This window comes from Triturus cristatus, chromosome 1_1 (genome assembly GCF_964204655.1).
Source record: "Triturus cristatus chromosome 1_1, aTriCri1.1, whole genome shotgun sequence".
Classification (NCBI taxonomy): domain Eukaryota; kingdom Metazoa; phylum Chordata; class Amphibia; order Caudata; family Salamandridae; genus Triturus; species Triturus cristatus.
Window position 1 is genome coordinate 59,398,026 of NC_140579.1, and position 27,230 is coordinate 59,425,255.

General features: G+C 48.4%; 1 protein-coding gene across 5 annotated transcripts in view; it reads left to right on the top strand.

Annotated features, from left to right (window-relative positions):
* Positions 1-1,793: 1,793 nt before the first annotated feature.
* Positions 1,794-27,230, top strand: part of LOC146869396 (omega-hydroxyceramide transacylase-like) — a 485,268-nt gene continuing 459,831 nt past the window's right edge. For 4 of the 5 annotated variants that reach the window (XM_085599720.1, XM_085599727.1, XM_085599723.1 and 1 more), the window contains exon 1: positions 1,794-2,222. In XM_085599720.1, coding sequence (XP_085455846.1) covers positions 1,895-2,222 — 328 coding nt within the window. In that variant the 5' untranslated portion in view covers positions 1,794-1,894. The remainder of the gene's footprint in view (positions 2,223-27,230) is intronic. The other variant, XM_085599726.1, reaches the window with a different exon arrangement.

Here is a 27,230-nt window from a genome sequence, read left to right on the forward strand (position 1 = left end):
AAGCAACCAAAAAATGCAATATTTGTAACCAAAATCTGGTCAAATAAAAACGCCACTGCGTATGTGTAGTGAAAGACAAATAAAATTGATGCTGTAATGTAACTGCCTGGTATAGGGATTGTTCATCATATTTAGATGAGCCCAGAATACTACGATATGCATTCTTAATCGCCATCTTTGAGCCTGGGTTAATAGAGTCAGGATTATCATATAAATTACCAAGGCCAATTTTATGAAAGGTTTCCTTTACATAACTTAACCATGGGATCCGCATGGCGTGATCCAGATTTACACAATCTTAAAAAAATTATGTTGAAAGATGCAAATCATCTGAGGACCATACTTTTCCCCATAGGAGCAATGGGGACATATGGATACTATCGCTCACAAAGTCAAGGCCCATCTCGGAATGACAAAATATATTAGGAGAACTATTTGAAACTGATAAAAGACGTTTTAAAAACTTGTTCTCCATAACTTGTAATTGGACGCTTTTATGGCAATCCGAAAAAGTGGAAGTCATGCATGATGCACAGTGCCACTGTGACATAGTGTTGTTTCCAAGGCATTAAGTGGGATGAAAAAACTGGGGGGTCTCTCCAAAGGGGGTGTTCGATGTAATTAAGGGCATGGCTTAAAACACATAAGCTGAAAATCTGTGCTTAGCATAGTGTGCCGCCCGACTGGTATTTTGCTGCTTCTGTCATTGCATCCAGATATATAATACAACAAGTAGTGTTACACCTACAAGCCAGAACTATTGGCTTTGTCAATGGGTGCTAGTTGCATAAAATAAAAAAAGCAGCAACCATGGCTGTGTTGAATATAACATTGTAAATGCTTCATTTTCAAAATGATGAGACAGTGAAAGACCCATATCCCTTTTTAAAAAAAACTTGTTTCACCACCTTTTCATGAACTGGATTCTCACCTAGCAGCATGGGCGTTTTTGTTAATTTGTTCCACGTGACTGAATGTCCAGCCCTAGACCGAGGCAGGAGGCCACCACATGCAGTAAGAGCACAGACTGGCCCATGGTCATTCTGTATGTAGCAATCAGGGTGTGGCTGCTCCTGTGCTCAGAGGAGTGAGCCTGACCCACGGTTGGTCACCTTACGGTCTAAATACGTATGCAGGTTGAGCGTGGGCAGGCGACCTGAGTAGAAGTGGGCTCACTTATATTCAGCTGTGGTTCACCACTGTGAACTAATCCGTGCACAAGAGTCATTTTGCATTATTTTGTTTATCTCCTAGATGTTAAAAAATGCCCTTTTTTAACCCCCCCCCTCCCCTCTTTTACATAATACTTAAAACACTCAGGCAGCGTTTTGCGAAAAGGAGCAATCCGCAAATGTGAGTCTCTTTTGTGTGCGCAGTCCCATTTTTGGTCCCAATCCAACCCTGCTGGTGAGCATAAACAAGACACTTGTTAACAACTAATGCAACATGTTCGTTGAAGGAATTCAGCAGAGCGTTAATCTTGCAGCCAGTGAGAAAAAAAACAGAATCTGCTTGCTCTCAAATAGCTTTCGGACTGCACGAACGAATCCTTCATACATTGCATTTCCGCTCTGCGGCAGTTTGAGCTGGCACTGTCAGGGGCACAGCCGGACCCATCAGATCTCAATTCACGGCATTGCCCACCACTTACTGTCTGAAACAACTTGGCCTAACCTTGCCAAGGCCACACAGACGCAATGAATCATTCGTACCGTGACACGGGCTGTGTGTTCGCCTGGTGGGTGGAGCGGAGAGACCAGAGACTAACTCCATCCCACTGATGTCATAACACCACATGATCGGAGCTCATGTTGGCGCCCAGGCGCAGGAGAACTGTAGAGACGCACGCGGTGCAGCAGGACACAACCGTTAGTTCGCTAGTGAGTTTTTTTACATGAAGGCTTTTCTAGGCACACGAAGTTCCAGTCACTGCTTCGTGAAAGTGAAATACACGCATTGCAGGCAGGTTATACCTACAAGGTCATTGCAGGCCTTGAAGGCTTTAACCCTGAAGTCGTCCACTATGGCAGAGGAGGGCGGCGATCTGAACGGCCCCGTGACCCTCTCCTTCTCGGGGAGCGGCTTCTTGGTGGTCTACCAGATCGGGGTGATTCAAGCGCTGCAGGACCTGGCCCCCGAGATACTCAGGTCGGCTTCTGGTGTCTACGGAGCATCTGCAGGGTCCCTCGCCGCTGCAGCGGTGGTCTGTGGAGGCAATCTTGGTAAGGACCACCGTCATTTCTTTTATGGTTGAATAATAGGTGGGCAAGTCGGGGATCGTATGCACTATGCAAAGTGCCGAGCGAGAGACGAGTCACAGGTCTAGCGTGGCACCCAGAACTAAAACAAGAACCGATCAGTCATGCGAATACTTTCTTTCTCCAACTATTTGCCTCGACTTTTGTTTTTTCGCTCTTTCCATCTCTCTCTCTCTCTCTCTGCCTCCACATTTCTCCCAGTTTCTCTCTCTGCCTCTATATGGCTTTTTCTCTTCTATCTCCACTGTTTATTATCACCTGCGATTTTCTCATCTCCATCTCTCTTATATTTAACTACCTCACTTTCTTTCGTTTTTGCTTCCCAAACCCCATATTACCCATCTGTTATCTTCTTATCTTTATATATATTTTCTCACGGTGATTCGCTTCCCTGCACTGTGCTTCCCGTTCATGGGAATGTGTCCCGCGAGCGCGCTCTGACTACACAGGTGCAAAATCCTTTGTGCGTCCGAGGTATCGTTCTCTCAACCCCAATGGGTGCAGCAGAGGAGACTGGCCAATGGCTTGGGTCTTTTGCATTTTGAGTGTGGAAATATAAATAGCCTTACCTCTGCTGCCCCCAGGGGGCAAGGGTGCAGGGGAGACAGAACCTCTTCTTAACTCGTTTATGGATTGAGAGAGAGTCTCATGGTAGGGACCTTGGCCAAGCCAAAATTAGACTGCAGCCCCCAGCCTGGCTCGAGGCTTCAGTGACTCGCACATGTGTCTATCTTTTCTGTACAGCTGGCTGAGATCAGGGTCGGGCTGGGACAGAAATAGGCGAGGGCACTAAGGTACAATTGGCATCCTTTACTGAATTAGGTAGCCACAAGTAGTGGCCCATGTTTGTAAATTTGGGCAGTGTTAATAATCAATAGTGTTCAACTTGTAAGGCATGCTGTTTAAGTGTTTGCAAGCTGTGGAAGACTGCATTTATTTGAGCTTGCTGCAGGCAATGTTTGTTTTAATAGCAGGGAAATCAACAGTAAAAACGGACCCTGTACACCACAAAACAGGTGCCCAAACAGTCCAAAAACCGACACGCACACTGTCTTGCCAGACAAGCCCATCGGCACTGCCTGATTGCAAACAGTTCCGTCTGCCTGCACTGGCACATGCACAATCGTATCGTTTGTCTAGATGTTTGTCAAGTTGTTTTATAGTTAACATCATAGAAGCAGGCACAGAGCAACCAGTATAGCCAAACACCAACTCTTCCTCAATTCCCCCCTCTCACAGCCTCCCCTACTCTCCCACCAGAAATCAGATATCACGCAACAGTTTGTGTCACATCAATTCCTGCTAGGCAAATCAATAACTGTTTCTGTTCAGAGTGATGGACGTGTTTCTGTCAGATGTAGTATTCTTAGGTATGTTAGACAGGTACGTTCTCTGTATTTCTGGAACAAGAAGTCAATACATGGTCCCCAAAATTTCAGAAAGTGTGTTTTTCGTTTCTCTAGGGAGGCAGGGAGTTTATCCATTCCCAATAGGTTCTAGAGGCTTTGGAGCCAGTCTCCCTACTCCGAAGGCCACTCTACACCAGCATGCTGTTATCGCCACAAGTGTCATGGCTTTTCTTGTGCAGTTTTATTTAGCACAAACTCGACCCAAAAGTATTGGAGCACTTTACATGAGCACCAGTTACGTTACACAAGGACACATTCATTTTTTGTAGGCACGGGAGATTCATTGATTTGCCCAGAATCACAGGATGTTGAGCCCACGCCCAGATTCGAACCTGGTACCCCAGCTCCAAAGTCAACAGTTCTGGCCCTTACACCACATCCTCATTCGTTTGCCCCTTTTCAATTCGCAGAGTGTATGTCAGCTGATTGGGAAGTCCCAATAAGGTGTATGCAGGGAATCTCGAAAATGCTTTGTTAAACATATCGTTAATACTATTAAGAACCTCCCCTTAATAAAGTGTAGCTTTGGGCAGTCCCATAGTAGGTGTGTCAAAGTAACTCCACTTCAGTTATTCTTTGTCCCAGTGTGGAATTGGCGTCTTGTCTGGCGCGTACTGTTTGAAGCTTTTTGGAACCTACCCCTGATGAAGGGCTGGTCCCGAAATGCATTGTGATGAATTAATGGACTGTATAGACATGGATATCTGTTGAATATCTATCTTAATAGTGTGATGTCTGAACACTATATGCTCTGGTGAATATGCCATAATAATTAAAAGAGCATTGGAAACACTGGATGAATTTGTATTTGTTTAAAGAAAGACCATAACAATTGATTACGGAGTGATTGGTGGGGACGTTTTTACATTTTAGGAGGACGCTATTGGGTTCCTTACACCACATCCTCATTCGTTTGCCCCTTTTCAATTTGTAGAGGGTATGTCAGTTGATTGGGAAGTCCCAATAAGATGTATGCAGGGAATCTCAATAATACTTTGTTAAACATATCGTTAATACTATTAAGAACCTCCCCTCAATAACGTGTAGCTTTGGCCAGTCTCACAGGAGGTGTGTCAAAGTAACTACACTTCCACAATTCCTCAAGCATTTGGGAAGCATTTTGGGCACCACTTGGGAACTTGTTCAGGCGTATGGTACCAGTAACGTGCCCTTTTTAGATCGAGCCTGGGCAGCGCATGCGCTGCTAAACAAGGCATGTTGTAATGGATACTGTGGCTTAAAGCTCCTCCTCTTTTTAGGTCTTGGGCTAGGCAGCGCATGCGCTGTCTTCTCGAGAGATGCTGTATACACTATAGTGGGGGAAGCTCCACCCACTTTCCGCCCATCTTTTTGATTCGCTTTATTCATAAATGCTGTTTTGTGATTGGCGTTTGGGTTTTTAGTCCCGCCTCCTGACGCCTATGTCGTCATTTTGCTCCTTCCGAGGCTATCAGCCCCTTTATTCGAACAGTATTTGCTTCCCTGTGTGTCCCCCCACCACCCTCCCGCAGTTCGCAGTTTTTTCGCCCACCCCCTCACCCCCCCACTCCTGTTCGTGCTTTTTTAAACGTCGAAGCTGCCATTTGTAATGCATTACGTCTCGCGTAAACGCGAGTCGTATTGCATTGCAAATGCTTTTTTAAAATAGTGCGTAGTCACTAGCACGCCCACCTCCCGAAACGTAGTCGCAAAGATCGGAAGTCAGGCGTCTCGCACCGTAGTGTGGGCGGGGCTCCCGGGGCTCCCATGCACCGAGGAGAGTCCCTCACACCGGCCAGAGGAAGACTGAGCTTCCCCAATTGCACCAACGCCAAAGAGGGGGATCTGAGCCTCGCAGTCCGGTGAGCAGGGCCGGTCGATGCACATTGTTGGTGCATTTGTTTCTCCGGAGCTTAGAGACCAGCCAGCGTATACAACAAGGGTTGCCCTGACCTGACACTCTAAATCCCTTCCAAAAGTTGGTGAAAAGCATTGGTGTGTTCCATTTGCTTTTAAATAAAGTTTTTTTTATCCAGATTTAGATTAGAGTAGCTGTGATTTCATAAAAGCCACGGATGAAAAAAAAATAGTCACCCCAGTACCAAAACACAATGCTTTTAAGCTGAGATACAACCAGTAAAAAATACCTCTTCTCATGATGCTGCTTCCGTGCTATTTATACCGACTTTCCATTTTCCATTACCAGAGCCTCTTTTTCTCTTAAAGGGGCGATTATGTTTGGCAGTTGTTAGACCTGGCACCTTGGTGTGAGTCTCCCTTCCACTTTTTGTCGCTGTGCCTCATGTGTTTTTATGGTGTTGGCCGCTCAGAGCACTGTGCCACTGCCAACCAGTGCCTCAGTGCCAGTGCTCCCTTTGTAAAATGTATATGTTGGTTGGATTCCATGATTGACTTATTTGGTTTACTGTCAGACCCCAGGCGACTAAAACAGCGGGAACCTGCTTTGGACTTATGAGGTCAGTCCGCAAGATCCTTCCTCTGCTTCCCCCTCAATCCAGTATACTCCTGGTTCAAGGACTGGTCCTGGCACGATTGGACTTCAACAATGCTATCTATTTAGGAGCCCCTGAAGCCACTCTGGGCAAGCTTCAACGAACCCAAAACGTGGCGGCCCGGATGCTGACGGGTCTCCCCTCCAGAACCTCCGCCAGACCTGCGCTCAAGGCTCTGCATTGGCTACCAGTCCGAGAAAGGATCGAATTCAAGGCAATGTGCATCGCACACAAGCTTCTCAACGGACAAGGTCCATTGATCCTGGGAGACATGATAACCCCTTATAAAGCACCGAGATCTCTGCGCTCGGACAATGAGGGTCTGGTGACTGTCCCCAGGTTTAGGAGGGTGCGTGCTGGAGGCCGTCGTTTCTCCGTCAAGGCGTCCACTCGCTGGAACTTGCTCCCCCGCAGTCTGCGGCTGGAACCCTGCCACCTGCGCTTCCGCAAACAACTTAAAACCTTGCTCTTCCCAAAGTAAGCTTTCTTTCCTCTCCCCCCTCTTGACTAACTTAGCCCTCACAGCGCGGGGATGCCTTCGGGTCACCAGGCGCTTTACAAATCCTTAAATAAATAAATAAATAAATAAATATTAAATTATCATTTCAGATGAAAAAATATTTCAGATCTACAGTCGGCGCAGAATGCTGGTAATTAAGATGTGTTCCGAGGGGGCAGGTGTGTGCACGTTTTAAATGCTCACATGTTATCGATGGTCAGGTGGTGCACAAGCTGCCTGGCGCCTAAATACTGCCCATACTGTTCTTATAGTAAGATGTAGGTTTTTGGCACCTGGTCTGAATGCACGCTTTATTCATAAATTCTGTTTTATGATTGGTGTTTGGCTTGTTAGTCCCGCCTCCTGAGGTAAATAACAACTGTTAATGTTTTTCAGTTTCATAATCACCCATGGATCGGAATCTCTGTGCAAACACAACCATGATCTAGTTATTTAGAGAGCCAGACCTATTGCATTGTGTTCAACAAGAAAAAGTAGTTTTAATGGCTGCTCAATTTTTTTTATTTTGACATATGCATGTTCAGCACACATTTACATCGAGCGAAGATACATGGGAGATTTATTGCGTAGATAATAATCTTTGTGAAACACATATGACAGCTGCTTACCTGTAAAATCAAAGCACGCTTCTACCTCTCTCTCCTAACTTGCCTTGACACCTTGAAATTAATAAAGTAGCGGCGCCTCTTCGGCAACTAATGCAAACAGGAGTATGTTAAAAATGTGTTCCTTCAGGGCATAGCACCGAACTACTCAAAAGAAACGAGCTGTTTTCACAGTATGTCAATAGGTCTCGCATTTACGCGAGTTTGAGCTATTGACATTGTAAATGACAATGCCTTTTATTATTGTTTTTGATTTTAAAACCTAAATAAAAGGCATTGCCGTTTACAATGCCAATAGCTTAAACTCGCGTAAATCCGAGACGTATTGCATTGCAAATGCTTGTTTAATTTGTTCCCATTCATGTCGTTTACAAAGGCATGTTTCTGTTTAGTCAGCATGTCTAATTTGTTGCTTTAGATCCTACCTGCAGACTGCCCCTGCTACAAGTAGTTTTCCACATTCTTAAATTAACGTGGATTTATGCGCACTCTTTTTTTTGTTGTTTCGGTAATGGCTTGTTAAAGGGGGCATCACTTTTTGGTGACTAGGATGTAGTTCAATGCTTTGTTGCAACTTTCAATGCTAATAAAATTTGTCTGTTTTCAAGGATTTAGCATTTTTTTTATCACATATTAGGGTGCATTTCTTTAACACAATTAATCCAATTAGAGTATTTTTTAAATAAAACCACTCAGTATCTTTCTTTTCTTTTAGATTTTTATGTTCAATTATGCCTCACACTAACAGTCCCCAAGATTTCCTCTCAGTTGATTCTCAAATCTTCTTGGGAAAGCAAACTTTTGGAATTGCTCATGGTTCAGTAGGGGTGGAGTAGAAGGTTGCAGTCAAACATTATATGTCAGCCAGCCCCTTGGTATATTAAACACTGTTCATTATGTAGTGTTCACACTTCTTTGTAGGTCTTGGAAGAGTGCAGCCGAAAGGAGACATACCTGCTGTGACAAGACCCAGTATTTAATGCTTTCACTCGGTTCCATTCTGCTTTGTTATCCTGCCTGTTGGCTGACAACCTCTGAACACACAAAGACATGTTCTTTGCAGCAGGCATCTTAGTCCTCTACGCTACTTTAGCATGAGTGAAACAGCCACTAGATAAAACTACGGTCTCTCTCCTGGAGGAACATTATTTGCCAAAATTACCTTTACATTTTTTTTTGTGAAAATTCTTTTTTATTAAACCAATTCGACTGACATACAGCAATTACACATTAGCAGGCGACTTCAGTTTCCATCAGCAGCAATTTACACATTTCAATATATGTTACAAGCATAGTTTCCTTGTGGTTAGGGGGTTTCACGAGCCTCATTGTCTGCTTGCCTATAAGGTGGAGGGCATATCTCACCTCTGTATTGGTTCCAGGCTCCCCATACCTTGCTCCACTTCCCGGGGCATCCCCTAGCTACGAACACCGCTTTTTCCCTCAACATGCACCAATCTAAATCCTCTTTCCACCTCCCCAAACGGGGTGGCTGAGCAGCGCCCCACGACTGCGCGATGTTCCTTTTTGCAATCATGAACGCCAGCGTAGCCCACTGCTTAGTGTATGTGTTGAGGTCAGTAGGCTCCCAGATATTCAGCAGGCACCTCCGCGCCTCTGGCTGTATGTCGACCCCTAGTACCGTCTGCATGATGCGATGTATGCCTCTCCAGTACGCTTCTATCTGCTGACAGCTCCACAATATGTGCATAAAGGTCCCTGTGTCTCCACAACCCCGTCTGCACTCTCCGCTTTCCGTCCGTCCCATGCGAACCAGCCCGGGTCCCGTTACATATGTCCTATGCAATATTTTAAGCTGCACTAGCCTAAGCCTGGCCTGGGTTGCTACCACCCTCGGGGAGGAGACCGCCTCTTGCCAGTCCTCATCATCCAGTTCTAGGCCTTCACTGTTCCACTTGCCCTTAAGGATCACCAGTGGATCCTCCATATTATTAATTAGCTTCCTGTAAATTAGGGAAATAGTTTTCTCTGGGATATGCCCGTCCAACACTCTGGCTTCCAGTGGGGAAGCCTCTGGCAGCGTCGCGCCCCTGGGGATCTGCGCTAGCAACGCGTGGCGGACCTGGAGATACCAGTAGTATTCAGTGTCCATCATGCTATACTGTTTTTTAAGGGATGCAAACGGCAAAACCGTGCCATTTTCCAACATATCCTTGATCTGTGTGATCCCAATAAGATCCCACTTATCAAATCCCTTGGATTTCCAGAGGCTCCCTAGCTTTTCCGAGTTCCATAATGGCGTTGCTAGTGTAAGCTTACCATCCCAGCCCAAATGCTTATTAGCAGCATGCCATATCTGGACCGCGTGTGCAGTAGGGCCAGTCAACGGGAATCTGCCGGGTTTGACATATAGAGCCCTAGTATAGTCTCCCCCCGGGAGCAGCCACCTATCCATAACGTACCCCGGATCACTCGGGCTACAATGCATACCGTGGTTGATCGCCGCCAGCTGGGCTGCCCAATAGTATTTCCTAAGATCGGGGAGACCAATACCCCCATCGTACCAATTCAGGGTCAGCTTTGGATATGCGATCCGGGGTCTGCCGTCCCAGAGGAGTTTCCTCAAGAGACTCTCAATTTCCTTAAAGTAGGACACAGGAACCAGATCCATCGTGTCACGGAGAGCATACAAAAAACGAGGGAGGGCCATCATCTTAAAGAGGACCGCCCTTCCCAGCATGGAGAGGGGAAGGGACCTCCAACGTGAGACATCTGTTCTGAGTCACTGCAGGGGTGGGTCCAGATTACGAACAAAGCGCAGTCTCGGATTCAGGGACACATAGATCCTGAGATATCGGAAGCCTTCCGAAGCAATCGTTATTGGGCAACTCGGCGGTATCGCGGGCGGATCTCCTGCCAGCACATAAATTACTGACTTGGACCAATTAACTGTAAAACCCGAATATTTACCAAAAATAGTTAGTATGTCCAATAGGCAGATCAGTGACGCCCTAGGAGCAGCAAAATAGAGTAGGATGTCGTCTGCGTACAGGGAGATCTTATCCTCCCAGTCGTTAGCCCACCTCAGTCCCTGAATAGATCGGTCCTGCCTAATCCATGCTGCTAGCGGCTCCAGAGCCAGCGCAAAGAGAAACGGCGACAGGGGGCATCCCTGGCGGGTGCCCCTAGTCAGCTGGAAGTCCTTGGACTTTCGGTTGTTCACTATTACACGGGCCATCGGGTCGGAATACAGAAGACGGATCCAGCTCAGGAATTCCGGACCAAACCCAAATTTGCACAATACCGCAAACAAATAGGGCCACTCGACCATGTCAAATGCCATGGTAGCATCCAACGAAACCAAGGCCGCCTGTTCCTGTACAGTAGATGCTCTACTTAGTATTCCATGAAGGCGGCGCAGGTTGAGGGCCGTGTTGCGCTGTGGCATAAAGCCCAACTGATCCGGGTGTACCAACGTATTGATTACCTTGATCAATTGCGTGGCCAACAGTTTTGCCAGTATTTTAGGCTCCACATTTAGGAGCGATATTGGCCTATATGAAGCGCAATTCACCCTGGGTTTGCCCTCTCTATGTATGACGACTATATTGGCCACCCGCTGATCGTACGAAAGCATTCCTTTCTCTCTGCTTTCCTCAAACATTGCACGGATGTGAGGGGCTAGTTTATTAGCTCCCAACTTGTATAGGTCCACGGGGATACCGTTAGGACCTGTGGCTTTCCCGGACCGCACTCCTCTAATCGCCTGCGCCACCTCCTCATCTGTCAGTGGGGACTCCATGTATGCCCGGTTTTCCTCCGAGAGTGTGGGAAGCCGATGTCCTCTATCATCGCACTATTGTCCTCTTCCGAATATATCCCGGAGGTACTATAAACCGATTGGTAATAGGTAGCGAACGCGTCTGCTATGGCCTGCGGTTCGGTAATAGGAGGCGAGTCATCCCCCTGTATCTCGGGTACTAGACGTGAGGCCCATTCTCTCCTGTCAAGCTACGTTATCAACTTCCCGGCCTTGTCACCCAGCTCGTACACTCTGCTCTGAACCCTGCCGCACTGCGCTTGCGCCCTACTTTTAGCGATGCTATTGAACTCCTCCTGCCTCATCTTCAACCGGTGGAGGTCTTCCGGGGTCACCCCTTGGGCTATCTCCTCCTCTGACCTCAACACGTCCTCCTCCGCTCTCACCAATTCTGCCTGCCTATCCCTCTTTTTCCCCAGCTATTGAAGAAACAATCTCTCCCCTAATGACTGTTTTGTACGCCTCCAACAGGGTCTGCGCAGAGTCGACTGTGCCCACATTTTCCTGAAAGTAATCGTCAGTGGCCTTGATAGCATGTTTGCGGATGGTCGGATTCTTCAGGTACCATGGGTTTATTGGGGCTATCTTGCCTACAGTAATGTTTCCCATTCCCATTTGAAGCCACACAGGGGAGTGATCGGAGATACCCTTTCCCAGATGACGAACCTCTTGGATAGTATGGGCCTGTGACACTGGGACAAGGATGTAATCAATGCGCGACAGACTACGATGCACACTCGATACGTGAGTATACTGTGTCCCGTCAGGGTTGAGGGTTCGCCACCCATCCACCATCCCCACCGTTTCTAGAAAGTTTGACAGCCACCTCTGGGAGGGTCGCAAGTCTCGCGGTGGGTGCCTATCCACATCTCCGGCTAGCGTTGAAGTCTCCCCCTATTACCACGATACCCAGCGGGAATGTTAGAAAAATGGAGCTCAGATCTTTGAAGGTGCCCGCTTGCAAACCGGGCGGGACATATATGGAGATAAATGTGGCCGTCCTCCCTTCCCATTGACCCGAAACCCCGACATATCTGCCACGGACATCAGTCCATGAGGCCTTCAATGTGAAAGGGAAGGAGTTATTCACTAGGATGCCCACCCCCCGGGACCCAGACGTGAATCCCGAGTGCGCCACCATTCGGTACCCCCCCCTATGCAGGGCCATGCATTTATTCCCAACTAGATGTGTTTCCTGGAGGAGGACTACATCCGGGGCATGCCTTCTGACGAATTGGGTGACCATTCCCCGCTTTAGTTTGTCCCCCAGCCCGTTTACGTTCCAACTGAGGTCCTTGACCCCCAAACACCGCTCATTGCTCATTACCATACTGTTGCCAAAGTCGCTCTCGCTCTGCTAACCATTCTGACGTCGTTGAAAAACACATAACAACAACAAATTCACGTGCAATACCAATCCCCCATCCCCCCAACTCCCCCCCACCCTGCACCCCTGCTGATTGGGACCACCCATAACAATCTGGCAGAGTGCCTGTCGCCCTATACCCTATCTCTAACGATAAGTAAATGTAGTACCGAGGAGGCAGCCCACCCTCCGCCCCCAGGTCCCTTATTTCTAACAGATTTGTGCCCTGAATAGCACTTAGCAGTCCATCGCTGCGATGCCATGTTTCCACTGATTATGTCCCTTTCTGGGGCCCACGACCCCCCATACCTGACCACCAGTACAGTGTCCATAAGTCCGCTCGCCGACTTCAAGTCTGTTCCTGCATCCCCTCCTCCTCGCCTCTGCGGCGCCCTCCAGTCCCATGAATGCGGCGATTATCGATTCAGTCCGCTGCCACTTCGGGGGTATCAAAAAACCACACCCTCCCCTCGCTCTCCACCCGCAGACGCGCCGGGAACATCATAGCGTACTTTATCCCTTTGTCTCTGAGTTGTTTCTTGACTGCGATGAAAGTCTTACGCTGTTTCTGCACCAGCTGGGTGAAGTCCGGGAAGAAGGAGAGGGTGGCATTCTCATAACGCAGAGGGGCCGACGCCCGGGCCGACTGCAGGATAGCGTCTCTGTCCCTAAAATTGAGGACTCGTGCAATCATTGGGCGGGGTGGCGCCCCAGGCCTGGGCCGCCCACCCGGGACCCTGTGCGCCCGCTTGATGGTGAAGAATTTCCCGAGGCCCTTAGGCTTGAGGTGGTTAAGAATCAGGTCTTCCACAAAGAGGTCCGGCGCGGGTCCCTCTGATTTCTCGGGCACTCCCAAAATGCGGAAGTTGTTCCGTCTTGACCTCCCTTCATAATCGTCCAACTTTCGTTCAGCCAGTTTACAGAAACCCTTGAGATCTTGGACTTCTCGTTGGAGTTGCGATACATCCTCTGTCAGGCCGGCCGTTTTAATATCCAGGGATTTAACTTTCTCGTTGACCTTGGTGAGATCCGCCCGTATTAAATTTACTTCTATGGAGACCGTGTCCAGCTTGTGTTCCAGGGATTCCAGCTTGCATTCAAGGGAGGACTTGACCCCGCCTATGGCAGTCATTACATCCTGTAGGGTCAGCTCCGGAGAGGGGCTCACTGAATCTCTCCCGGCCTTCAATGCCTGTCTCTGGTCCGTTGATGGGTCTTTAGGCAGCGTATAGCGATCCAATTTGTTGGTCTGGATCTGCTTGTTCCCTTTATTAATTCTAGGCTGGGACTTCTCGGCCTCCACTCTGCTCCCCATTTCGCTGGCAGGCCTCCGCACTGTCTCGTTGGTGCCAGTCTATGCCTCTCCGTAGCCCGGGCGATCCCACTGCAACCACGCCTTCCCCCCAAATTGCGGTTCTGGTGTTGCCGAAGTGTCCTTTAGTTTGCGCCCCCAGCCGAAAGAAATCTCCTCACGTATGCCAGCAGCGCGCCGCGGCCTCCAGCCAGCTCCGGCTCTCACTCTTACCTTTACATTTTTATTGTTAACTGACAACTTCTAAAAACACAAACGTTCTTTGCAGTAGACATCTTAATCATCTGCGAAACTTTAGCATGAGTGGAAACAGCCACTAGATAAAATTCCGATCTCTCTCCAGGAGTAACATTAATTGCCAAAGTTACCTTTACATTTTTATTGTTGCCTGACAACCTCTGAACACACAAACACAAGTTCTTTGCAGCAGGCATCTTAATCCTCTAAGTTACTTTAGAATTAGTGGAAACAGCTACTAGATAAAACTCAGATCTTTCCCTAGTAGAAACATTAATTGTCAAAGTTACCTTTACATTTTTATTGTTACCTTAAAACCTCTGGACACACAAGGACATGTTCTTTGCAGCAGGCATCTTAATCCTCTGTGCTACTTTAGCATGAGTGGAAACAGTCACTAGATAAAACTCCGATCACTCTCCAGCAGTAACAATAATCGCCAAATTTACCTTTACAATGCAGCACCGCCTCAGCACCAGTGTAGCACCAATTCAGCACCACCACCTCAAAAGCAGTGCAGCCCCTCCTTAGCACCAGCTCAGACACCACAGCACCAACACAGTCTCACCTAAGCAGCAATTCAGCACCAACCAGCACCACTTAATCAGTGCAGCGCCAACTCAGCATCTCCTCAGCACAGCACCAACTCAGCATTACTCAGCACCACCTTGTGCACCAGCGCAGCACGATCACCTCAGTATTACTCAGTACCACCTCAGTATCACTCAGCACCACATCAGTATCCTTTAGCATCACCACAGCACCACCTTAGCATCAGCACAATGCCTTCTCAGCATCAGTACCACCTCCTTATGAGTGCACCACCACCGTTAATGCAGCACCACGTCGGCACCAGTGCAGCACAACCTCAAAACCAGTGCAGCACCACCACCTCAACATCAGTGCAGCCCCACCTCCACACCAGCGCAGCACCACCTCAGCACCACCGCAACCCCAATTCAGCACCTACACAGCCCCACCTCAGCAGCGATTCAGCACCAACACAGTACCACTTTGACATTACAGCACAGCACCAACTCAGCATCAGCGCAGCACAGCACCAACTCAGAATCACTCAGCAGCACCTGAACACCAGCTCAGCACCACCTGACCATTAGTGCAGCACCACCAACTAAACATCACTTAGGACCAACTCAGCATCACTATACATCACCTCAGTATCACTCTGCATCACCTCCGCACCAGCACACCACCACCTCAGCACCACCTCATCCTCACTCAGCACAACATAACTATCATACAGCATCACCTGAGCATCACGTCCGCACCAACGCAGCACCACCTCAACACCACCTCAGCCTCACTCAGCACCACATAACTATCATTCAGCATCACCTGAGAATCACCTCCGCACCAGCACACCACCACCTCAGCATCACTAAGCATCACCTCAATATGCCCTCGGATTCTGGCATCTGTTAATTCTCCTCTAATATTTGTCCGCTGCTTATGTTGTAATTCAGGTACTATTTCCCAACATCCACCCTACCATTGTTTATGCCTCCCATAACAAAAAAATATATAACAAACACGCATTAGAACAAGCAGGAAGAAGTTGCTAGTATTTCAAGGACAAAAAGATTAGAAGACATTTTTTATGTTAATTTATTTTTTAATATGGTCGTTCAGTTGTACATAATGTCTTTTTGGTTATATATACGGTAACAAAAATGTTTATAAAACTATTTTATTGTAACTTTTCAACATACTACACAGCAGATACATGGCTCTACAACATAGCTTAAAGACATTAGCTAAGAAGATAGATCCCTCTAAACACTTATAAGGTCACAAAGGTGAGACCTATTGGCTATGCAAATGCTTGTTTATAAGGACTTCATTGCCCATGCTTCTGGTAGCTAAGATTCAAGTCCTAATTTAGATGTCTTCTCATTCCTTGATTCATATGGTGCACCCTTGGCCCTAGTTCAGATTCCCACTTCCTCTGCGCGGGTGATTTTCCAGAGGTGATCTGGTTTCCTAGTAGTTTGTAGATGTGAGATTGGATGTTTTTGTTGTCATGTTTTGTAGTGAGCAATTTTTCAAATTGAGTGAGGAGCCTGGTAGCTGCTTTTTATTTAAGGGTGAGTGACCCAGTGGCATATCTGGAGAAAATGTAAAGCAGTCTGATTCAGGTGTGTTGTAATCGTTTTTCAATTGCTCAAAGTTTGCTACACCCTCCCCATTGTAAATATCCCCAACTCTCTCGCAGTTTGACTATTGCCAGTTTATGAAGTCAAGTTCAGTCACTGCTGGAGCAAATTACGGATTTCCCAATATTGGCGTTGGAGGTGATGGTATCGGCATCGGTCCTCTAGTGGTTTCGACCTTGTCCCTCACCTCCATTATTGCTTTGAGTTTGAGTTTGAGTTTAAAAATTCTTATATAGCGCTCTTACACCAGCGGTTTCATGGCGCTGTAACTGGCAGATCTCCTCAATAGACAAGGAAGGGAGGTCGGGTAACATAGGATTAAATGAAAATTTTGCTGAAGAAGTAGGCTTTAAGTTTCTTTCGAAACTGGGAATATGGGGTTAGGGATCTGAGATCAAGGGGCAATGAGTTCCACAGGGTTGGGGCAAGGGTCGCAAATTTTGAGCCCCCCCACTTTTTCCAGCGAAACCGGGGAACTATCAGGAGGGATTGGGAAGAAGATCGGAGCTCCCTAGTTGGCAAGTAGGGGATAATCTCCGAAGAAATGAATGCAGGGGCCGTACCCAATCGAGCCTGGTAAGTGATAGATGCAAGCTTGAATTGGATACGTTCCCGAACCGGAAGCCAATGTAAAAGTTTCAGAAGGGGGGTGACATGTGAGGATTTAGGAAGGTTAAGGCTTTGATTACCGGAGAGATGTAGACGCTCCGCTAGACAAAGGACCTTCCAGATATGTATTCCGGCTACTGCCTGATCCATTAAGCACCAGTGTCTCTACGTGATCAGGAGGTGCCATCCTGCCATGTAGCGGAGCTGTGCAGCTGCATAACAGCACCACACCCCCAGCAATGCTGTTTGGTAGGTTCTGCTTTTTTGCTACACAGGGTTTTTTACCATGCCAGATGAACTGGTTGTTGGATTGCTGTATTTTCTCTTTAGTTGCTGGGGGTGGGGACGGGGGATCATCTGCACTACATTTAGAAGTTTGGGAAGTAAAATCATTTTACTTGCTTCTATTCAACCCGGCGAAGTGAATCCGTACATCTGTCAGCTAGCAATGTCTGCACCGGCGGCTGTTGTAATTTATTAATGCTGTCTTTTCTGTGGTTGATCAAATTTTTATGCCCAGGTAAGGCATATGTTGTTGTGTCCACAACAACAAAAATGATTGTGTCCGTATTGCCCAAAGTTCTTGAGAGGCATTGACGCTCATAATTGGTCATTTAAGTGCATTAATTTTAAGGCCGGACACTTTGCTAAAACAGTCAATGTCTCCCAGGAGATCTGGAAGAGAGGTAATGGGATCTGAGAGCAGCACCATCACATCATCCATGTATAGACCTAGTTTATGTTGATGGCCCCCAAACTGCACCCCCCATATATGTGCGTTCAGCCATATTCTCTCTGCACCATAGAGGATGCAAACAAGATGTGTGACAGGGACTGTTAGACCTGGCACCATTGGCATGGGTCTCCCTTCCATTTCTTCACTGTGGCCTCCTGTGTTTTTGCTATGTTTTTGCTGGTCTAGATGCTTTGGGCACTTTGCCACTGCTATTCAGTGCCAAAGTACAAGTCCTCCCTATTGTAAATTATTGTAGTGGATTAGTGACTCCACGATTGGCTTATTTGATTTACTTGTCAGACCCTAGTACAGTGCACCATGTGTGCCTAGGGCCTGTAAATCAAATGCTGCTGGTTGGCTTGCAGCACTGATTGTGCCACCCACAGAAGCGGCTTGTAAAATATGGCTCAGGCCAGCCATTGCAGAGCCTGTGTGCAGTCTGGGACTGCCATGTCGACTTGGCAAGTACACCTACTTGCCAGTCCCTAAACCTTCCCTTTTCTACATATTAGTCACCCCTAAGGTAGGCCCAAGGGCAGGGTGCATTGTATGTAAATGGTAGGACATGCCCTGTGTGTGTGGCATGTCCTAATAGTGAATTACAGCCAATTTCGTTTTTCACTATTGCAAAGCTATCTATTCCCATAGGCCAGAATGGGCAGTTTGATAATAACATCTTATAATCCTAACTGACCCTAGGAACAAGATAGGAAAAGAAAGTTTAGTATGCCTGAACTCAAATGTTAAAATACATCTTTTAGAGTGGGTGATTTTTACATTCTGTGTTTGAAAAGACCACTTTTAGAAAATAGGTATTTTCTGGCCTAACCATCCAGCATGCCTCTGCTAGGTTTGTGTATGCCATGTCTGGTTTGTGAGTGACAGGGGGCTGGAGAGGGCCTTGGCTCCAGCAGTCTGATGGGTCAGGGCTTGGCTGAATAGGACCTGCATTGAATAGAGAGTAGGGGGAGGAGATTTCCTTTCACTGACCTGAGCCCTCATAGAATAGAGAGTAGGGGGAGGAGTTTTCCTTTCAGCTACCTGGGCCAGGTCTGCTTTCAACAGTGCTGTCTCCACCTCCTGCCAGGAAGCTGCACCAGGGAGGACAGAACTGGTTTTGGCTGGGCATAGGCACCTTCTGCCTTAAGAGGACAAAGGGTCTTGCAGTATAAATATTGCGGCCCAGAACTTTAGATCACTTCTGGGAATCAAGACGAACCCTTTGCCAAGGAGAAGACCCATAGAATCTGAAGGAAGATTACTGCCCCTGTGCTGTTGCTATTTGGGGTTGGCCTGCAATGGTTACTTTATTGCCAAGGAAAGGAGAAAAGGATCTTTGTGTGAACTTTTACTATCTTGAGGAAGATCTCCAAGGGCTTGTGACTGAGCTTGTCTCCTGTTCTGAAGTCTCAGGGACACAAAGACTTCACCACCTGCTCCCCCTGAATTCCCTTGCTGGGAATTCTACCTGCAGAGAGGTGCCTGTTGTTGTTTGGGCCCGCTGAGAAGACTACATGTCGCTGGGAGCTGGAAGCGGGATGCAATGAGGAGAAGCGTGTCGATGCCGCAGCAGTTGCAGTCGCATCGGCGAAGAAGCGTGCCGCAACTGCAGCTGTTCGCCGTCGCAACGCAGACGAAGCGTATCGCATCATCGGAGAAGCGTGCCACCGCAGAGGTCGCCGTCGCATCACCAGAGGATCACATGTCGCAGGGCCTGTCGCGGCTCCAAAGTTCATCGATTTTGCCGCACGGCCATCGGGAGTTCACGCATTGCATCCACGTTGTCCCATCGCATCAAAGACGCCATTGTGTCGAATCGCACTGGATCGTCGTATCACATCAAGGCGTTATCTTGTCGCATCATAACCGGAACGCAGTAAGAAACCGATGCATCACCTGTTCTCCGGTAAGGAACTGACGCATCGCATCCCCTGCGACCCTTTTGTTTGTATTGCGTGACGCCTCCAAGGTACCTTGAGAGTAAAGTGTCGCTTTTGCCATCTACATTGAACAAAGCTATTTCTACCATTTTAAAGACTTATTTTTGATTACAGTATGGTGGATTTTTGTCGTTTGGTCTTGTGTTAAGTCTAGTAATATTACTTATTTTTCTAAACTGGTGTGGTGTCCATTTGTAGTGTTTTCACTGTATTACTGTATGTGTTCACAAATGCTTTACACACTGCCTCTGAGATAAACCTGTCTGCTCATGCCAAGCTACCAAGGGGGTGAGCAGGGGTTATTTTAGGAGTGTAGCACCTTACCCTGACTAGAAGCAAGGGTCCCTATTTGGACAAAGGTGCAAACCATTTCCAACTAGAGACTTCCATTTCTAACATTGGTGGTCAGCGGTGAGGATTTGGACTTGCATTTGTGACTCGTATACAGTGATTGGTGGGGTTGGAATTGAAAGCCAAGAGTTTAGAAATTACTCCCTCTGGTGGCAGCACACCATCCGTGCCTGTAGAAACAAGAGTATTCATCCCCAAAGATGTCATTAAGGAGTTCCACAAGAATGAAGATATTTGGGCAATGGTTTAAGGCCTATGAGGTAGTTATGACCTCCCACCGGGTCCCTGAGAAGGATTGCGGAGCGGGGTTGTGGGGGCGGTTTCTCAGTGATTGGCAGGATACCTTGTTAGATTTGCCCTCTGAGGATCAAAATTCCTATGTCCACATGAAGGAAGTCTTAATGACCAGGTATGGGTTGACCGCAGAGCTTTATAGACAAAGGTTTAGGAATTGTAAGAAACTGGAGTCGAGTACTTGGGTGGAATATGTGTCTTTCTTTTGCAGAGCATTGGATGGTTGAGTGAAGGGTAGCAAAGTTAATGATTTTGAAGCATTGGATGACTTGATTGCATGGGAGCACTTGTCTAGTAATTGTTTTCCAGAGCTACGCCAGCACCTTATTGATAGCAAGCTGACTAACCCAAGGAAGCTTGCTGAGGAGGCGGACCGCTGAGTGAGTACCTGGGTCCACAAGGGTCATGTGGGAGACTTCACCAAAGGTGGGCAGGGTCCCCAGCAGAAGAGTGGGGAGAACAAGTGGGGGGCACAAGGGTAAACAGAGGGTGTTCCAGAAAGGGCCCCAAAGTAATCCCCAAGGGAACCAAGAGAAGGGTTCCCAGCCTCCCCCTGAAAAGAAGTCAGGGGCCCGACAGATAAGCCTGTTCAGAGGGGTCCCAAGAGATGTTTTTGGTGTGGTCAGGTGGGCACTTCTTCTGGGATTCTCAGTGTCCGAACAAAGGTAAACCAGCACCCACTGGTGCACTGCCCCGGCAGGTGGCTAGTGTAGCCCTGGGTGAGGACATGGGTGCCCAAGGTGGGGAGGGTTCCCGTAGAGATGTCCCTATTCTCTTTAGGATACTGTGCAGTGGTCCCCAGGACCCACCTGCCTGATAACACTAAGAAATACAGGCAGTGGGTGACCATCAATGGCCATTGGGTGGAGGCTCTAAGAGACACCAGAGCCAGTGTGACAGCTGTCAGTTGTCGGCTGGTGTCTGAAGAGCAGGTGATCCCCAATGCATTTTACCCTGTGGTTGCCACTGACAACACAGAGAGCCACTGTAAGCTGGCTCAGGTTCCCTTTAAGTGGGGGGGTCTCAGGTACCCTTCAAGTAGCTGTGAGGCTAGCCATGCCGGTTGACTGTCTGTTGGGCAATGATTTGGAGAGATCCCCTTGGGCTAAGGTGGAACGAAGTGCTAATTTGGAGATGTTGGGTTTGCCAGAGTGGGCGTGTGTGACTACTCGGTCTATGGCAGCCAGTAAGGGTATTCAAGCGGACCTGGAGCCTGGAAGAATGGCCCAGGTGCCTACCTTACAGAGAAGAGGCAGGGGGCGCGGGAAACCAGCCTCCAAAGCTTCCACGGTCCAGGAGGAGGCAGACCATGAGGGTGATGCCCTGGAACCTACAGGGGAGCAGGTAACTGAACTGGGGGACCTGCCTGAACTGACCCATTGGCAGCAGGAAGGAGGTCCCTCCAGGGAAGAGTTCTGCGAGGAGCAGAGGAAGTACCCTTCTCTTGTGGATTTGCTGCAACAGGCCACAAACCAGGCAGCAGGTGATCATTCTGGATCACATTGGATCTACTGGGAGAATGGTCTCCTGTATAGCGAGCCTAAGGTTGCTGAACCTGGGTCAGCCCATGTGCGGGTGGTACCCCAGCGCTTCAGAGCCTTCCCACTGGGGCTGGCTGATGATGTGCCTTTAGCAGGACATTTGGGGCAGGACAAGACCTTTGAAAGGCTTGTCACCCACTTTTATTGGCCCCATTTGCGCAACAGTTCAGATACTCATTGCAGGACCTGTCAAACTTGCCAGGCAAGTGGTAAGAGTGGGAGGAAGCAAAAGGCTCCTCTCCAGCCATTCCCTGTGGTAAGCACCCCCTTTGAAAGGGTGGGCATTGACATTGTGGGGCCTCTGGATCCCAAGACAGCCATGGGAAACAGGTTCATCCTGGTCTTGGTGGACCATGTCACCCGGTACCCTGAAGCCATCCCTCTCCAGTTGGTAACAGCCCCCATGGTGGGTTGTGTGTTAATGGGGATTCTTTCCCGTGTGGGGTTCCCCAGAGAGGTGGTGTCAGACCATGATACCAACTTCATATTCAAGTATATGAAGTCCCTGTGGCAGGAGTGTGGTGTAACCTACAAGTTCACCACTCCTTACCACCCCCAAGGTAATGGGCTGGTCTAAAGATTCAACTGGACCCTAAAAGGCATGATTATGGGTCTTGAGAAACCTATGAGGCATAAGTGGGACGTCCTCTTACCATGCCTTCTGTTTGTTTACAGAGAGGTGCCACAGAAGTCCTTAGGGTTCAGCCACTTTGAACTGCTGTATGATCACCCTGTAAGAGTACCTCTGAGTTTGGTAAAAGCAGGCTGGGAGAAAGCTCCCAGTAAACCTCCCCAGGATGTATATAGCTACATGCTGGCCTTCAGAAACCAAACTAGGCATTTCAGGCAACTCACTGAGGCGAATCTGGAAGTCAGCCAGGAGGAGATGAAACAGTGGTACGATCAGAATGCCACTTTGATTAAGTTTCAGCCTGGTCAGAAAGTGTGGGTCATGGCCCCCGTGGAGTCTTGTGTGCTCCAGCATAAGTTCACCGGACCATTTGAGGTGGTGGAGCGCAAGAGTGATGTCACCTACTTGGTGGACTTGCGGTCTCCTAGGAACCCTTTGCGGGTCCTGCATGCCAACCGCCTGAAGCCCCACTTGGAGAGGTTCGAAGTGGGCATGCTCCTAGCGACAGATGATGGAATGGAGGAGGAGACTGAGCCCCTTCCTGACCTCCTGTCTGCGAAAGAGCAAGATGGGTCAGTGGATGGTGTAAACCTCTCTTCCACCCTGACCCCTGAGCAACAGGATGACTGTCGCCAACTGTTGGGACAGTTTTCTGATCTGTTCTCCCTGACTCCCAGTATCACTGATTGGTGTGTCCATGATGTGGACACTGGGGACAGTCCTCCTGTTAAGCACAAAACTTACAGAGTGACTGACGGGGTCAGAGCTTGCATCAAGGAGGAGGTCTCCAAGATGCTGGTGTTAGGGGTGATTGAGTCCTCCAACAGTCCTTGGGCCAGCCCAGTGGTTTTGGTCCCAAAGGCTGCCGCACCGAGTGCCAAACCAGAACTCTCGTTCTGTGTGGACTACTGAGGGCTCAATTCAGTCACCAGGACTGATGCGCACCCCATCCCCAGAGCTGATGAGCTCATTGATCGGTTAGGGGCTGCTCGGTACCTCAGCACGTTTGACTTAATGTCTGGGTACTGGCAGATCACCTTAACTGACAGGGCAAGAGAGAGGTCAGCATTCTCCGCACCAGATGGGAACTACCAAATCCGGGTAATGCCCTTTGGGATGAAGAATGCCCCTGCCACCTTTCAGAGGTTGGTCAACCAGGTGTTGGTTGGACTGGAAGATTTCAGTGCCGCCTACCTGGATGACATTGCAGTGTTAAGCGCCAGTTGGGAAGAACATCTGCGCCACCTCTGGGAAGTGTTGATGGTGCTGCGGGGGGGCAGACCTCATGATCAAGGCGAGTAAGTGCCAGATTGGGAAGGGTTCCGTGGTATACTTGGGACACCAGGTTGGTAGCGGCCAGGTGGTGCCTCTACAGCCCAAGATTGATACCATCCTGGCTTGGGAACCCCTCAAGACTCAGACAGAGGTGAGAGCCTTTGTAGGACTCCCAGGGTACTACAGGAAGTTTGTCAAGGGGTATGGCAGCATCGTTGCACCCTTGACAGAGCTGACTTCCAGGAAGCAGCCCAAGAAAGTGAACTGGACTGACACCTGTCAGAAAGCTTTTGATGCCCTGAAGACTGCCACGTGCACGGCGCCCATGCTTCAGGCGCCCAACTTCTCTAAATAATTCATTGTGCAGACATACACTTCAGAGCATGGTGTAGGGGCTGTACTTTCACAGATGAATGAGGAGGGCCTAGACCAATCTGTAGCCTTCATCAGTAGGAGGTTACCTCCACGGAAACAGAGGTGGCGTGCAATTGAGCGTGAGGCATTTGCTGTGGTCTGGGCACTGAAGAAGTTGAGATCATACATGTTTGGGACTCACTTGCGGGTTCAGACAGACCACAGGCCCCTCAGATGGTTGATGCAGATGAGGGGTGAGAATACAAAGCTGTTGAGGTGGCCCATTTCCCTACAGGGGATGGACTTCATGGTGGAACACCGCCCTGGTACAGAACACGCCAATGCTGATGGTATGTCCAAATGTTTCCGCCTTAGTGAAGAGAACTCCCAAGAGGTAGGTAGTTCTCCCCACATTTCAGCTAGAGGGGACACGTGTTAGACCTGGCACCATTGGCGTGGGTCTTACTTCCATTTTTTCACTGTGGCCTCCTGTGTTTTTGCTGGTCTAGATGCTTTGGGCACTTTGCCACTGCTATTCAGTGCCAAAGTGCAAGTGCTCCCTATTGTAAATTGTTGTAGTGGATTAGTGACTCCATGATTGGCTTATTTGATTTACTTGTCAGACCCTAGTACAGTGCACCATGTGTGCCCAGGGCCTGTAAATCAAATGCTGCTGTTGGGCTTGCAAAAACAACAATTGATGGACAGAATGCAGAACAATGTCATACATTCACCCCAATACAGAGATCTGGGCCTAAATCCATTGTTTTTTTGCTCACCATGCCATTCCAGTTTGAACCCAGCCATATGCAAATCAGTCTTGACCCTGTGCCTCATGGGAACAGTCCAGCCCGAACTGCCAAGCCAGGTCCTCCCTGGACTGGAAACAAGCATCCTAGGACCGGTTTCGGGGTTTCACCCCTCTTCAGCCAGGATAGCTTGATTCCAGTGGCATGGAGAGCACGGGACTCACGTCTGAGCATACCCGTCCCACTCGGGGTGACAAATTCAAAAACAACAATTGATGGACAGAATGCAGAACAATGTCATACATTCACCCCAGTACAGAGATCTGGGCCTAAATCCATCATTTTTTTGCTCACCATGCCATTCCAGTTTGAACCCAGCCATATGCAAATCAGTCTTGACCATGTGCCTCATGGGAACAGTCCAGCCCGAACTGCCAAGCCAGGTCCTCCCTGGACTGGAAATAAGCATCCTAGGACCAGTTTCGGGGTTTCACTCCTCTTCAGCCAGGATAGCTTGATTCCAGTGGCATGGAGAGCACGGGACTCACGTCTGAGCATACCCGTCCCATTCGGGGTGACAAATGCAAAAACAACAATTGATGGACAGAATGCAGAACAATGTCATACATTCACCCCAGTACAGAGATCTGGGCCTAAATCCATCGTTTTTTTGCTCACCATGCCATTCCAGTTTGAACCCAGCCATATGCAAATCAGTCTTGACCCTGTGCCTCATGGGAACAGTCCAGCCCGAACTGCCAAGCCAGGTCCTCCCTGGACTGGAAACAAGTATCCTAGGACCGGTTTCGGGGTTTCACCCCTCTTCAGCCAGGATAGCTTGATTCCAGTGGCATGGAGAGCACGGGACTCACGTCTGAGCATACCCGTCCCACTCGGGGTGACAAATGCAAAAACAACAATTGATGTACAGAATGCAGAACAATGTCATACATTCACCCCAGTACAGAGATCTGGGCCTAAATCCATCGTTTTTTTGCTCACCATGCCATTCCAGTTTGAACCCAGCCATATGCAAATCAGTCTTGACCCTGTGCCTCATGGGAACAGTCCAGCCCGAACTGCCAAGCCAGGTCCTCCCTGGACTGGAAACAAGCATCCTAGCACCGGTTTCGGGGTTTCACCCCTCTTCAGCCAGGATAGCTTGATTCCAGTGGCATGGAGAGCACGGGACTCACGTCTGAGCATACCCGTCCCACTCGGGGTGACAAATGCAAAAACAACAATTGATGTACAGAATGCAGAACAATGTCATACATTCACCCCAGTACAGAGATCTGGGCCTAAATCCATCGTTTTTTTGCTCACCATGCCATTCCAGTTTGAACCCAGCCATATGCAAATCAGTCTTGACCCTGTGCCTCATGGGAACAGTCCAGCCCGAACTGCCAAGCCAGGTCCTCCCTGGACTGGAAAAAAGCATCCTAGCACCGGTTTCGGGGTTTCACCCCTCTTCAGCCAGGATAGCTTGATTCCAGTGGCATGGAGAGCACGGGACTCACGTCTGAGCATACCCGTCCCACTCAGGGTGACAAATGCAAAAACAATTGATGGACAGAATGCAGAACAATGTCATACATTCACCCCAGTACAGAGATCCGGGCCTAAATCCATCGTTTTTTTGCTCACCATGTCATTCCAGTTTGAACCCAGCCATATGCAAATCAGTCTTGACCCTGTGCCTCATGGGAACAGTCCAGCCCGAACTGCCAAGCCAGGTCCTCCCTGGACTGGAAACAAGCATCCTAGGACCGGTTTCGGTGTTTCACCCCTCTTCAGCCAGGATAGCTTGATTCCAGTGGCATGGAGAGCTTGGCAGTTCGGGCTGGACTGTCCCCATGGGGCACAGGGTCAAGACTGATTTGCATATGGCCATGTCTGAACTGGGGTGGCGTGGTGAGCATTGTTCTGCATTCTGTCCACCAACTGTTGTTTTTGCTGTTGGGCTTGCAGCACTGATTGTGCCACCCACAAAAGCGGATTGTAAAATATGGCTCAGGTCTGCCATTGCAGAGTTTGTGTGCAGTCTGGCACTGCCATGTCGACTTGGCAAGTGCACCCACTTGCCAGTCCCTAAACCTTTCCCTTTCTACATATTAGTCACCCCTAAGGTAGGCCCAAGGGCAGGGTGCATTGTATGTAAAAGGTAGGACATGCCCTGATGTGTGTGGCATGTCCTAATAGTGAATTACAGCCAATTTCGTTTTTTCACTATTGCAAGGCTATCTCTTCCTATAGGCCAAAATGGGCAGCTTGATTATAACATCTTATAATCCTAACTGTCCATAGGAACAAGATAGGAAAATAAAGTTTAGTATGCCTGAACTCAGAATGTTAAAATACATCTTTTAGAGTTTTTTTTTGTTGGGTTATCATCCTTATGTTCACCAAGGCCGCAAATGCCTTTGGAACCATATGGGCAAATTGTACAATTAAAATCACCCAACCAAATCAGAACCAACTCATCTTCTTTCTGGGTCTTAAAAGTGTCAACACTCTGCATACGTTTATCGATCTGGCTTTCTAGGCTGTTAATTGGAATATTATTATAAAAATTAATGAGGGTCAGAGATTTTAC